The 15,334-nt window shown below is 40.6% G+C and overlaps 1 protein-coding gene across 2 annotated transcripts; it reads right to left on the bottom strand.

Annotated features, from left to right (window-relative positions):
* Positions 1 to 4,459: 4,459 nt before the first annotated feature.
* On the bottom strand, positions 4,460 to 14,293 carry si:ch73-345f18.3 (uncharacterized). 2 transcript variants are annotated; one of them, XM_063184851.1, is made up of 5 exons: positions 14,177 to 14,293; positions 13,675 to 13,732; positions 12,480 to 12,689; positions 7,404 to 7,609; positions 4,460 to 4,710 (listed from the first exon to the last, which is right to left on the bottom strand). In XM_063184851.1, exons 1-5 carry the CDS (start codon positions 14,240 to 14,242, stop codon positions 4,546 to 4,548), a joined length of 705 nt encoding a protein of 234 aa, XP_063040921.1. In that variant the 5' UTR covers positions 14,243 to 14,293; the 3' UTR covers positions 4,460 to 4,545. The 2 variants fall into 2 exon arrangements, with proteins under 2 accessions (XP_063040921.1, XP_063040923.1); XM_063184853.1 differs by lacking the exons at positions 13,675 to 13,732; positions 14,177 to 14,293 and adding an exon at positions 13,628 to 13,661.
* Positions 14,294 to 15,334: the final 1,041 nt, after the last annotated feature.

The raw sequence follows: 15,334 nt of genomic DNA, 5'->3' as shown, positions 1-15,334 counted from the left end.
AGTTTCTACAAATAGCAACCAATCGTTTTGTTTCTAAGGTGGGATTCAATAATTTCCACGAGTGAGGTAGGTTGTCTCGTTTAAATCAATCCAAAATTGTAATCGTCACTCGGCACATACGCCTACCAATCGAGCATTATTTTTCCCTCTCGGAAACTTCATGGTCCGTCTATTTTAAGTGCAATCACAGGGCTGAGAAAGTCGATAAATTCCAATCCCTGAATACCGAGCCAACCTGACCCATAGAGATTCAGTCATAACAGTTTTGTCAGGTTTTGATTGTAAAGTTTAAAAAAGGTTGTGTATAATGCACAAGTTAGGAATAATGCAATGAAATGCCTATGCAGGAAATTGCACCCATGTTGCCTACATGATGTCAGGAATGATAATTGTGACACGTGTGATATTTTCCTGTTTCCCCCCGTTTTGGCAACATGTTCATCTATGCTTTTGATATCATGGAAAGGATGCCAGGAAGACACATTAGACATTGGCTAACCTTTAATTTGTTGAAGGGGCATTATACCATAAAAACAGTCAGTCATTCGGATCAACAGCATTTTCTCAGTACATGATTCAAACTTCATTATTATGGAATATTATATGAATTTATGATTAGGCTAATGTATGAATATATTATGTAAACATTTAGGAATGACAAGGTTTATTCAATCCATTTTCTAAAAAAATACAAAAAAACCTTTAAAGAATTTAAAATTCGCATTAAATAGTCAGAAATTTTAGCACAAGTTACACAGTTACTCTTTGTCTAAACTAAAGTGTCTGCACAATGTCAAGGGATCTCAGCGTTAGTCTTCCTATGCCTTCCGGTGTGAGAATTAAATGCCTTAAAAAGATATGTTTTGTAGGGTGGGAAGAATATAGACTATTATAAATCAGAAGACTTAAACTCAGTGCTAGACTTCCACAAACATAGAAATACTTCTTTCTCAGAGCAGGTCCGTTCAAGTTAAACATTAAAATACTTTCACCATCCTTGGGTCACGTCAGGTACACACAAAGAACAAAACAGTAGCCTTTATGTCACATAGCCTAATAGTACCACATGTGACCCTCTGGGCTGCTAGACCAATCTGTTAATCCCTTCGTCTCCTCAGTGTTTCCCAAGGAGGGGTACGTGTCCTGTACCACTAGGGTAGAGTATGGGTTACACAAGCACACTGCACTGCAGGGGATACATATAAAAATATAATCATAAAAAATGAATGTGTGGAGCATTGTCACATTGGTACAGAGGAAGAGATAAAGAGTATGAGTTTGGGGGTACTCATAGCACAACAAAAAAGCTTAGGCGGAATGTGAGACAAAAAAAGGTTGGGAAACACATTATTGCCTGTACCTTTGGATATATGCAGACATTAGCCACGTCATGCCTACACAACATCAATTAGTGATAAACTCCCTCATATTTCCTTCAAAAAGTCCCTGCAGCTAATACATCAAGTGAGTTTATTTATTATTCCCTAAGGCTGTAGCATTAACTTAAGTTTACATATCAAGATGTTCATTTTGTTTACCTTTGTGCATAACATAATTTAACAGTAATAGTAGTAGGCACATGCATAGTATCTATTAACTCCCTTACGTTTTCCTTAAAAAGTCCCAGCTCTTAGTTTAAGACGTGGTATGTCATCAGAGACTATATCTTTTACTAGTTTTAGTTCCAGTGACGCCTCAAGACAACCGTGTTGTGTCCAATTACACATACAGTATATTAAATTAATAACAACTGTTTCAAACACCAGGGAAAAAAACCTCCAAAATGAGTGGATCTGGAGTCGAACAGGAATGAAAAGGTTGGTATATCAGGAGCTGGCCCATACATGTCCATAGTTGAGAGACACAATCTGGGATATATGCTTTGGTGGTGACAGGTCAATTGATTTTCAGTGTTGGTCATGGAGAGGGCACTGGGCCTAGGGGTCAGGAATTACATTGGAACACCAGGAGGGGCTGGAACAGAATGTTGGCAAGGGTTGACTCCTGACAATCGCACCTGTCCATTCTCAATCCTCTCTGCACAGTCAGAAAGTGCCGTGCTAATTCAACACTTAAAGTGTACACTGGAACCAAATACACTTTAGAATATGTTAAATTGACTTTCTAGGTGTTGAATTAACACTGCAAAGGCATATTTACAGTGTGCAGACAGCCAAAAGGAAGCCTTTTTATGTGACAGTGATTTCACCAGTCATTTTCTCATATAAACTGTCTCTGGATTTTAGGCACAGAACATGACAAACATGTTTTACAAACTAATATATTATATAATACATTACAACCTATTGTACGTATATTAACTTGTTGAATAAGAGTATACTATGTCCCCTTTAACACTCCCTTTCAACGAACTTCTTCTTAAGAGGTTAATAATATCTGGACCTGGACTTTAACTGGAGGGGTTTAGGACAGGACTAAAGGGATTGGGGGTCAGAGCGTTAGCAGGGGGTTGATCCCTGACAGTTAGCGCAGTCTTGTTTACAGCTGTCCAGCCTCCCTGTAGTGTACTGGCGACAGGAGGTCTATGTGTGTGATTCTACGCAAAAAATGGGATGAACATGTTTTCATAAGCCCTCTAGCTACCTATACTAACTTTTGTGCTGATCCAAACTAAAACAAAGCTGTTAACGCATGCTTTTTGAAGGATTTGAACTGATTTTCTATGCTATTCTCTAACATATTCTCTTTTTCACTGTTTTATCCGTTCATGCTTATTTTATTTCATCTGTTGTATTTTTAAGCATTTGTTTTTTTGTGGAGCGCATAGCATACACAGAGCTGTTTGTGTGTATGTAATAAACTTGCCTTGCTTTACCTACAGTGCCCTCCATAATTATTGGCACCCCTGGTTGAGATGTGTTAAAAGCCTTAAAATAAATTCAGTGTTTATTGCAGAAGAATACTGTCACACTGAAAATTGTAGGAAAATGTAGCCTTCAACTCAAATGAATTGTAAGAAAATAAAAAAATCCCTGACTGAAAAATAATTATTTTTCATTAAATCACCTGTTCCACAATTATTGGCACCCTTAACAATTCCCAGGAAATAAATATAATTGAAGCATTTCTGTCATTTCTACAGTAGTTTACAAAGTTTACCAGAGTATGTAGGAACATTTAATTAGTAATTCATCACTTCCTGTTTCCCTGGGGTATAAATATGACGTGACACCGAGGACATTTCTCTTATCCACTCTTAAACATGGGAAAGACAAAGGAACACAGCATACAAGTGAGGCAGATGTGCGTCAACCTTCACAGGTCAGGCAGAGGCTACAAGAAGATTGCCACTCAACTGCAGCTGCCCATATCCACTGTGAGATGAATAATTATGAAGTTCAAAACACTGGAACAGTGGTAAACAAGCCTAGACGAGGACCCAAGTTTCTTTTGCCACCACGCACAGTGAGGAGGATGGTAAGAGAAATCAAAAGATCTCCAAAGCTCACTGTTACAGAATTACAACAAATGGTAGCATCCTGGGGTCACAAAGTCTCCAAATCAACCATCAGGCGCTGTCTACACACCAACAAGCTGTTTGGAAGGCATGCACGGAGAAAACCTTTCCTCACTCACAATCATAAACGCAAATGTCTGGAGTTCGCCAAGCGGTATTGGGGCCTCAACTGGGACCGTGTGCTTTGGTCAGATGAGACCAAGATTGAGCTTTTTGGCAACAAACACTCTAAGTGGGTCTGGCGTGCCACGAAAGATGCGCATGCTGAAAAGCACCTCATACCCACTGTGAAGTATGGGGGTGGGTCAGTGATGCTGTGGGGCTGTTTCGCTTCCAAAGGCCCTGGGAAACTTGTTAGGGTGCATGGCATCATGAATGCTTTGAAATACCAGGACATTTTAAATCAAAATCTGTTGCCCTCTGCCAAAAAGCTGAAGATGGGTCGTCACTGGATCTTTCAGCAAGACAATGACCCTAAACATATGGCCAAATCTACACAGAAATGGTTCACCAGACACAAAATCAAGCTCCTCCCATGGCCATCTCAGTCCCCAGACCTCAACCCCATTGAGAACCTGTGGGGTGAACTGAAGAGGAGAGTACAGAGGAGAGGACCCAGGTCTCTGGATGATTTAGAGAGATTCTGCAAAGAGGAATGGCTAAAGATCCCTCTTTCTGTCTTTTCCCATCTTGTGAAACATTATAGGAGAAGATTAGGTGCTGTTTTGTTGGCAAAAGGGGGTTGTACAAAATATTAACACCAGGGGTGCTAATAATTGTGAAACACATTATTTGATGTCAAATAATTATTTCTTTATGTGGGATTTTTTCCCTACTGAATAAATGCACTTGTATTGAAGGTTGGATTTTTCTCTTTTTTCCATTAAGGTCCCATATTATTTAGAAAAAAAATAAAATAATTGGAAGCTAAAAAACACATCTCAACCAGGGGTGCCAATAATTATGGAGGGCACTGTATATACTGTATAATATATCATACGTATGTCTAAGGGTATCAGTGGTTGAAAACAGGATGGCGGTAGGAGAGGTTTAGGATTGTAGGAGTATCATGGGCTAACTCCTGACAGCAGTGCGGCCTCGTTCAGAAGCAGTCCAGCCTCCTCCTTGTAAACGGCCGACAGCTCTCTGGCCCTGCGACACTCCTGCAGGTTCTCCCTGAGGTTGTCCTCTAGTCGCCGCTGCTCCTGGTAGGCTGGCGCCACCTCTTGAACCTAGAATAGAATAGAATAGAATGAAATGGAATGGAATACATTGGAGTAGAGTAGGGAACAGAGTAGAACAGAGTACAATAGAACAGAACGCATTAGAATAGAATAGAATAGAATAGAATAGAATAGAATAGAATAGATCACATCAGAATTGAATAGATTACATTAGAATAGAATAGATAGCCTTTATTGACATTGGCCCCTTAAAGCAGAACCTATGTCATAAGCTTACTGTCACCAAAATTGTAATGACTTTGTCTTTATCTGTTACTTAACACTCTCTGCAATGTCTTAGCAAGTTGGTATGGTGTAGTTGAGTATTTTCAGCGCATAGTGAATAGGCCCGCCAGTGATCCCATCTGCACAAGAGGCTACTAAAAAGTTTGAAAAGTGTTGGAGATAAATGGGTTCAGTGTTAACACGTAATATTAACCATTTAAAGGATAACTGCGGTATTTTCAACTTGTCTGCCATGTTCTAGAACCCCCCTCACCGTATTTTTTATGTTTACTGCCTTAAAAGGATATGTTTTGCAGGGTGGAAATATAGACTATTATGAATCAGAAGACTTACACTCAATCGTAGACTTCCACAAACATCGAAAGACTTCTTTCTCACAGCAGCTCCGTTCAAGTTAAACATTAAATACTTTCACCATCCTTGGGTCACGTTTGAAAAGTTTAAAGCAGCTGAAGATGGATTATAAAGCCTCTCTTCAAGGTACATACTCTCTAAGTGTGCAAACAGACAGGCTACAGAGATGACAGTCTTGTTCAATACTTGCCAAGGACTTCCAATGGCACACTTGATAGATTTAATTTAAAAAGCGTTTCATGTGATGGGTCTTCTTCAGAGCTCTTCTCCAGGATGTTTGACCATATTTTTAAGTGACTTCCTAATAGAGGGTCCAGCTCTTCAATAGTAGGGTTGTAACAATACACTCCACTCATGATTATTACCTTCGCCAGAAGGTTATGTTTTGACCGCTGTGTATTTATTTATTTATTATTTATTTGTGAATGTTTGTTTGTTTGTTTGTTTGTACTTCGTATAACTCAGACAGAACTGAGCCGATTTTTATGAAATTTAGTGGGATGATTGGTCATGACCCAAGGAACAATCGATTCGTTTTTGGGAGTGATTGGGTCAAAGGTCAAAGGTCAAGGTCAAGGTCAAAAACGTAAATTGAGCCGATTTTTATGAAATTTAGTGGGATGATTGGTCATGACCCAAGGAACAATCGATACGTTTTTGGGAGTGATTGGGTCAAAGGTCAAGGTCAAGGTCACGAAAAGGTCAAAAACGTAAATTGAGCCGATTTTTATGAAATTTAGTGGGATGATTGGTCATGACCCAAGGAACAATCGATTAGTTTTTGGGAGTGATTGGGTCAAGGTCAAGAAAAGGTCAAAAACGTAAATTGAGCAGATTTATATAAAATTTACTGGGAAGATTGGTCATGACCCAAGGAACAATCGATTACTTTTTGGGAGTGATTGGGTCAAAGATCAAGGTCAAGGTCACGAAAAGGTCAAAAACGTTTTTCTTTGCCAAGCACTATATGCCAGAACAACGTGTGCATGCGGAATTGAATAAGAGGTCAAGACTGGGCCAAAAATGTAATATTACGATATTCCGGTCCGATTTAAATGAAACTAACACCAAAATTTGGAGAATGTTATGCCCCACACTCTGAAGATGGCCAGAAAAAAATAAGTGGCGTAGGCGAAGGTATGCGCTCTACCGAGTGCCCATTCTAGTTCGGTTTGCATCATGATTTTTGACCTACGGTTTGATACACCCCATGATTTTGGAAATGTATCTTTTTAAATGTATTCGATTTTTTCCACATTGCCAACATTGTATGATAAAATACATTATAAAATTATAAATGATAAAAACGGTAACACTTTATTTTAGGGATACATCTATTAGCACTAATACATACAATGTGACTGTATAAGTAACTAGTTTATTACCAATTTAACCTTAGTACTAAGGACCTAGTAGGCCTTAGCGTTTGCTTAGTACATGCCTTACAAGTTACTTATGCAGGCATTAACATTGTAAATATTAGTGCTAATAGATGTAGCCCTAAAATAAAGTGTTACCATAAAAAACATGACATTCAATAGGTAGAATAGGTTATGATTAGGACACTATTGCCTACTATAAATACAGATTATAACTGGGTGCTGAATCCCACATGATATATTGATGAATGAAGGAAGCGAAGGACAGCACTCTTCAGACTTTTCTCTGTTTATTCGCCTACAAATGTTTCAGGCAGAGCCCTTCTTCAGCGTGTAATGTCGATAAACTGAGAAAAGTCTGAAGAGTGCTGTCCTTCGCTTCCTTCATTCATAGGTAGAATAGGTGACAGGAGGCTACTAATAACTACAAAAATAGTTAAAAAAGGCTAATGATCATATCATATGGTTGTCCTCTGGACAGAATGGTAACAGAACTTTGAAAGGGAATATCACGATACTTACTCCTTGCATCGCGATACAAGATACAACATACAAGAGATTTTATTGTTGTGTACATGAATTCTAGAATGAAAATTATCCATGAAAAGTATCAGTACAGTATCGTGACTCTGTGTATCGTGATTTCTCTGTTCGATATTATATCGCTACAGCCCTATTAGATATTGAAATGGACCTAGAGTCAAAGTGGCGAACATCCGGCACCTGATTGGTCAGCTTCTCCTCCGCCTTGGTCAGCCAGCCAGTCATCTCCTGCAGCTTGGTCCCCGCAGCGACGATGGCCTTAGTGGCCTGGCACAGGGCTCGCATGTTCTCCTGGGTAGTGCGGAGGGTAGGGGGCACGTCAGCGGAGGGCGCCACAGCCAGAGAGAAGTCATAGCCCTTCATGTGCAGGCTGACTTGGTGGCTGCCTGTTGAAGGACAAGACAAGGGATTACATTACTTATAAAACAAGATTGTATTTAAATAGTGTGATTAAAGCAACAGTACAGTGAGTAGTTTTGTAAGTTTTAGCTCACATGGCATTATGAAGGACGTATTACATAGGGGTGGGTATTGGCAAGGGGGTCGCGATGCGATGCGATTCACGATTCACATGCCATGATTCGATTATATCACGATGCATCACGATACCTGCATCATTATGATGCATCGCGATGCATTGCAATATTTACTTCAGTAACAACAAAAAAAGTTGCTTGGGCGACTTTTTATTTGCTTGTTTAGTAAATATAGACTTATTAACTTCAGTAAATATGTAAAGATACAGCTTACTTGTCAGTTGCTGTGTAGAATTCATTTAAAAAAAAAACCTTTCTATGTCCTGTAATGCAATATTTTTCCAGCTCCCGGTACAAATCACACCAATTTCAATATAACACCGTCATAATAGTCTACTCTGCACTGAAACAGTAGCATTTTTTTTTAATAATCCCATCCAAATCATTTTGTTAAAATGACACAAAATACAAGAACATGAGTGGATATTTATTTGGATAACGGTCCGTGTATCATCCGATCATTCAATTATTCCATTCAATGTGGCAAACGGAAAAACAAAAAAATGATGCAATATTTCGTTTTCCTGTTTTTTAGTATGAGCAAAACATTGGGGATTGATGTTTGTTTTCGCTTTTCAACCTGAAATAGAACAAATCATAAACAGGGAAACCAAAACGAAATGTAACAGTAATTTGCGTTTATTGGTTTTCTTTATTCTTCACGGTACATTAGCCTTCCCATGGTCTCGTGGAGGCGCTAGAGCCTCGTGATGGCGTCATTTCAATTGGGATGTTGAATGAAGAAATGTCCACCAATATTGTTCTGCCTTGGCTGGCAGGGTGGAAACTGTTTTCTCCAGGGAAGTGTCTGCGAAGGGCCATTCCACAAGCGCAAATCGAGGAAGAGAGTTTAGATAATGGCGTGTATTACAGGCTGCACTCTGTCTCTCACGGCACGTCAGTCCGTGTGTGACCTCGGGCACAAACGCGAGATGCAAGTTGACCATGGTGCCATTTGGGGCAAATTGCGCGCAGTCTGGGTTGTCAAGGACAGACAGCACATGTAACATGTAGGCCTGACTCACCCGACTCGCTTGGGAGGGTAGGTTAGTGGTCAGAGCGAGGGACAGTAGCCTATCATCTTAATGGAAAGACACTTCAGGTCCACGTTTAAATGGGGCCATGCGTAACGCATCCAAAACCAGGGAGGTGTCCCATGGTGTTCTAACAGATAGGTAGCCTAGAGGTCGGTCGGATGGAGAGACGTCTAAAACCTTTCACAAATGTTCGCCTCCAGTAGCCTAGCTTAAGTAGTAGCCTAATGCTGATGTGGCATGAAATGAATGGCAGAAATAGCAACCAGATACGCCTAAACTGTGGAGGAGACCTCGCTGGCAGTTCCCAGGAATAGGCTATCAGTAGACGGTACCACAACAGTTGAAGAAAAGTTTCTTCCGATTCACGCACCAATTGTCAAAACTTAATTCCACCTGTAATAATAAAATGATCTAGTGGAAGAAGCCTTAGCCCATTGGATAGTCACAATTATTAATGTAGTAATCCTGGGTAGACATAGGCTACTTGACTGGACACAGTAGGCCTAGAGTGCGTAAAGGAGTTAGGCTATCTTTACCACCACTGGCACCGACATAAGGGGCTACCAGTAGGACAGAAAGATGTTCTGTGAAGTAGGAACATCAGAAGGCTGATTATAGGCCTCGGGGAAATGCGTAAAGCAGCGTGTTTCGTAGCAACTTGTGCACTATTGTGTCTTACTTATGCGAGCAATAGAAAAGCACCGCGGGAAATGGGACCAATAATCGTAAATTAGAGTTGTTATTTCGTTTTGGTTTTCTCGTTTATTACTTGTTCTGTTTTGAGTTGGGGAAAGGGAAATCAACATAACTCCCCATTTTTTGCCCATATGGAAAAACGGGAAAACAAAATATGGAGTCGTTATTTCGTTTTCCGTTTGCCAGATTGAATGGAATAATTGAATGATCAGATGATACACGGACCGATAACACACATCATATCATAGTAAGTTACTTTTAATTCAAATGTGATATGGACTGTTAGTGAATGTGCAGTGAATTATTTCTCGCTCATTTGCTTGTTTTCACTGCTGGTACATTTTAACCAAAACCCCAACTCAATATTACAGGAGCCAATACTTGCTGTTCCCCAGCACTTCAGGGGTTAATCTGAAACTCGCGCTGATCCAATCAGAAGCGCCTCTCTCTCTCTCTCACTCACCCACTCACTCCCACACACGCAGCAGCAGGATCAAAAGCCCCCTCTTCTCTCTGTCTCCCTCCGTATAAATGAGCTAGTTGTCTCGTAACCTAGCATGTTTAGCTAACTTGCTACAGCCAAAGACGCAATTTTACAGGATGGATTCACAAAGCAATCAAAAATAATGTCACTAATGCAATCTGCATACAGTACAGCATGATACTATTCCAACTGTAAGTTAAAGTTACAAATAAAAGTGCTTAGCAATCGCTAACGCTAAGCGCTATTCAGTTTGGAGTGTTTATAAGCAGGACCTTTTCAAACACTGTGCATACTTTCTTGTTATGATTAAAGAATCGATTTTTGGCGTCATGAATCGATGCAGTCTATCGGGAAAACAAGAATCGCGATGCATCGTCATGACGATTCATTTGCACACCCCTAGTATTACATTACATTGCACTACATACTGTACTGTGTCTACATACTTCAGTTGTTACCTCCGCCAAGGGAGGTTATGTTTTCGGTCGTGTTAGTTTGTCTATCTGTATTTTTCTGTCTGATTGCTAGTTTGTCTGTTTGTCAGCAGGAAATGACCAAAGGAACAAGTGAAGAGTTCAGATGCAAAACCCCCTTAGTGCCTTTTCAGAAAATAATCTTAATTCATTTTTATTTAATACAAAGCTATTAAAGATGCATATTTTTTTATTTTATTTATGTAATATAACTGTTTATATGTATTATCAAGTACATGAATATAAACCAAACCAACAACAGGGTTCTCTAAAAATATAAAAGTGCAGGTCTTCAGAAATGGAGTTAGGGGTTTTTGCATCTGAACTCTTCAAGTGATTAAATTTTGACAGTGATCCGGATCACGAACCAGGACCAGGATTTTTACATTCCAATTCCTAGCTCCGCAAAAAGAAGGCAGAAAGACTTAAAATAAAGATAGGGTGTAACATAGTCAAATGTTGTCAAACAGCTTCCTTGGCGGAGATCTGCACTCTCTGAGTGCATTTCTAGTAATACAGTAGAGTGTTTAAAGCAACACTAAGTAGTTTTGTCTAAGTCATAGCAGCCCTTCACATGAAGGCTTACCAACGTGGGTGCCTGCTGAAAGGCAGGATATTATATTATGTTATCTTATATTACATTTATATTTATAGAAGATATTTATAGAAGACGCACAACATCGAATTGTTAGTCATTATTATTTGCACCAAAAACAAAGGCACTTAAGTTCTCCATTTATCTCTGTCCTAGTCTTTTTTGAAGTGGACCAGCCTGATTTCATTGGTTTCAGCTAATGTCATCATCAACTTTTAACAGGGTGATTGAAAGGCATTTACTAATTCACATTGCTGCCCTCCACAGGGCATAACTGCACTAAGCAGTTCTGTCTCCCGCTGTTCTCTGAGATGCAATAGCCCTTTTTCTAGTGATGCCAGACAGTTTTATTGCAATGCATTCACAGGCAGGTATACGCTTCATCCGGTGGCTGACATAAACAGACATACATGCTGCTGTTTTCTATTTGTTATATTTTTAGACAGGACAGTGAAGAGTTGGACAGGAAGCGAGTGGGACAGAGAGACGGGGGATGATCGGGAAATGACCTCGGGTCGGGAATTGAACCCGGGTCGCCCACGTAGCAGTCCAGTGCCCAGCCCAGAAAAAGCCATGGCTAGGCATTTACTATGCTTTTCTGGCTGAACGGAAGTTGTTTATATCTGCTTCACTTCAAAATTGAACTTGTTTGACGTTATTGCGAAAAAAGGGCAAATAATTCCACTGAAGTTGAAAACTACTGTACTTAGTTTTGCTTTAACCCAATATGACACAGCCCCTGTTATAAATAAGCTGTTTCTAGAATGGTATTGTCGTAATGTACGTATTATGTATTTTGAAGTTGAAGTGAGACCAAAGGCAATTTTCATGCTGGCTTGACAATAAAGTCTATTCTATTCTATCCTATTCTATTCTATTCTATTACAAAGGACCTTGTGCACTGGTGTCAGTGGTGTAGTGCTATATGGTGGCTGCATTTTTCAGTAACTATTTCAGCATTCCACAGTGCTGGTGTAATAATAATGTAACAGCAATAATTTGCCAAAGTAGCAACACCTTCTAAGAGTTGCTATTAAATGAATGTGACTTCATGTAAGATTCATTGTATGAAGCATTATATTTAAATATAGGCTTGCGTAAACCACTTCATCCTGCTGGTTCCCTCAACACTCCCTCATATACAACAGAGAATCTCTCTGTGTGGCATCTTGATTTGGCTGGATGCCTGGACAGCGTGTACAGTACAGCCCTTTTCCACACACAGAGGCGATTCTAGGGCCAGCTGAGGCCCCAAGCGAAAATTCAAAAGAAAGAACATTCTCTACAAATTGTCACTACTAGTTTAAAGTCCTAGTTGTTATTCGCAATCTACAAGTTTGGGGGCCCCAAGTGGCTGCCTGCCTGCCTAGCCTGGTGACAAGATGCGCCTCTGCCCATATATGATTCACCAGCAGATGTACCAGGAGAGACTTACCATGCTCTTCTTTAATTCTGCTCAAGCACTCTGACAGCCCGTCGTTATGAGAACAGCGGTAGCGCTGGCGTAGGGTGTTGAGGCATTCTGTCATGGCCTCCCTGTGGCCCTGCTGCAGGTTGAACATCTCCGCCACGTCCTCGAAGCGCCTGTCCAGCTCTGGGATGCCAACATGCCTTGCCACGATCCTGCCACTTTTTTCAGATCTTTCTATTGGGTTAAGATGCCATCAGCATTGTTAGAACAAGACATTGTTTTTTCCTCCCCCATCAGCTCCCATTGTCATTGTGGCACAGCACTCCACAGCACACAAGTGCTCACTGCACACAACGAAATTGCATTTAAGCCTCACCATGCAAGGGGGCAGCCCCCAATGGCACCCCAAGAGAGCAGTGCGGCGGGTTGGTGATCAGGGTACCTCATGGAGGAGGATGGGTGAGAGCACTGGTTTATTACTCCCCCCATCAACCTGGCAGGTCAGGAGTCGAATCGGCAAACTTTGAGCTACAAGTCTGACCCTAAACGCTTACCTGTGACTGCCCAAAAAAGAGCAAGGAGGGGAGACGAAATATTCCCCTCTAATTTCTGCAAAACATGACTGCCCCCCTCCCAGAAAAAGTCCCTTAAAATCTTAAAATGTAAGCAATGTACCTGTATAGGGTACAAAGGTAAAGGTAAAAATACCTGTAAGCATAGCATTGTAAGTTAGTTAGTTTGCCCAATTTGGTTAGTCCTTTTGGCTATATGGTGCTATTCAACCATGAATAAATACATTAAAAAGGTGCCAAACACAGTAGGCCTACACAGGGAGGAAAGATGGTGAGACGTTAAGTTGAGATGGTACTACATGCCCAAACCCTTACAAATATTATTTGCTATCAGTTAAGCAAGAACATGAACAAGAAAGGTGGTCACAATAAAATGAATCCAAATACAGAGGTGTGGAAAGTAAAAGAAGAAGTTTAAAAAGTCAAGTTAAGAAAGTCACTGATGTACAGTTTTCGTCGATCAGCTGATTCTGGGCTGGTTGTACAATTTTTTGTTCAATGTTTTGAGGTTTTTGACAGTAACACTCAGTGCGTATAGCCTAGTAGCATAGGCCTGTAACAATGTAATAATACAGTGTAGGCGACTGGTGTTGTACTTACACCATGAATTTACTTTTAATGTACACCTCTGTCCCCATGTCACCAACCTTGTGCTGTCCGAGGCTGCCTTGCTGACTGAGGCTGTCCTTGCAGGAGTGGCCGTCTCTGAAACGCACATGGGAAGAAAAGATCATTTTGGGTAGGCCTACACTCTTGAAACTGACGGACTCTGCAATGAATTACACTAACTTTTAAACAGCGTGTCAGAATATAAACACAAAGCCGTAGTCTATGAAAATGACTCACTGAAACACTGTCATTGGAAACTGTTCACGAAAATAAGCTGCGCAATTAGGCAGCGCAATTTTTCTGCTCCATTTCTTTAGGAATGTCAAACATGGTAACCTAAATAACTCGTGATGGCCGTTCGCAAATAATGTAAACTAATTCAGTGGGTTAGGCCTGCATGTTCGTCTCGCTTTAATAGAAACGACACTAAACAGTATTGTCCGAAGCAGGAAATGCTACAGGTAGGTATTGCCACACCACCCCTTTACAATTACGCAAAAGAAGAATCAGCTTAGATTTTTTTTTGTCAGCGTAGCCTACCTCGTTCGGTGCAGGGTTTTCTGTGGTGGAGACGAAACAGCAACAACACGCATTGATAAAGGACATTATGAAAACTTTTGGAACTGGGTCACCTCAATCATCTCGGACATAAATTGTTTCTGATGATAAACAACGTGACGTCAGTGTCATGGGACCTCGGGAAAAGTTCGCTGTGCCTAGACACCTGTCTAAAGAATATGAATTCAGAGCCTCTAATGGAGAACACAGCAAGTGCATGCACATGTTTAAATAGGCCTGCAGCATTTAAATAGGCCGAAAGCTTGGCCATAATCTAATTGCAAATGAGTCTTAAGAAATTTAAGTCTAAATTAACATGAACTATTTTGGGCACTCTGGAAAAAGTGGGCTACAGAGGTGTTTAGGCTATAACCATCACTAACCTTCACAAAATATCAGTCTATATATACATATATATACAGCAATAATTCACAGTCTATTTTGTTTCTCAGTGCTGGTGAATTAAATGTCTGAAACCTGACCAAAACTTTCTTATAAATTGACCTGTAGATGGCGGCATTGCCTTGGAATTAAGGAACGTTCAGCCTCGCCGCAAGAAGCGCGTCTTCTTCCTCCTCTGTTATAGCTCCTCACCATCTCATTATGAACATAGTCTGAACTGCAATATCTGATGAAGACAATGGAGGTGGAACTCAATCCTTTTAAAACAAAAATGCAAACTAGAGTAGGGTAGACTTGTTTACACCATTGCTTTTTTGTGGCAGGCCCTGTCTTGATTTATTCGGGCACATGTGCAAAGACTTGGAGGCAAGCCAGTGTCGTGTTGAGATGGGGGTAGCTAATTGGGTGTTTTGCGGTTCCAAAGATTTTTCCCAGAAAGCTTAATTTCTTGCACCTGCGTTTGGCTCGAGGTTTGATCTGTCAGACTGTTAGAACTACAGTGGTAACAGTGGTAACAGCATTCAGTGGCCGTGCCTATACATGACGCTTTAGTGGTCAAGTTAATTCAACATATTTTACACAATTCAACATGTGTTGCATTTATGGGCCTACTTGCGCGCATATAGCCTGCGCGAGCTGACTGGAAAGTTATCTACTCACTGACCTTTGGCGCACGAGCCCATGCCTCTGGCAATCACGACACCGCTTTCTGCCAGATCATTTAAAGAGGAGGTTATT

The sequence above is a fragment of the Engraulis encrasicolus genome, chromosome 20 (genome assembly GCF_034702125.1).
Source record: "Engraulis encrasicolus isolate BLACKSEA-1 chromosome 20, IST_EnEncr_1.0, whole genome shotgun sequence".
Taxonomy (NCBI): domain Eukaryota; kingdom Metazoa; phylum Chordata; class Actinopteri; order Clupeiformes; family Engraulidae; genus Engraulis; species Engraulis encrasicolus.
Note: the sequence above shows the minus strand (reverse complement) of the source record. Positions and strands in the feature narration are given on the sequence as shown.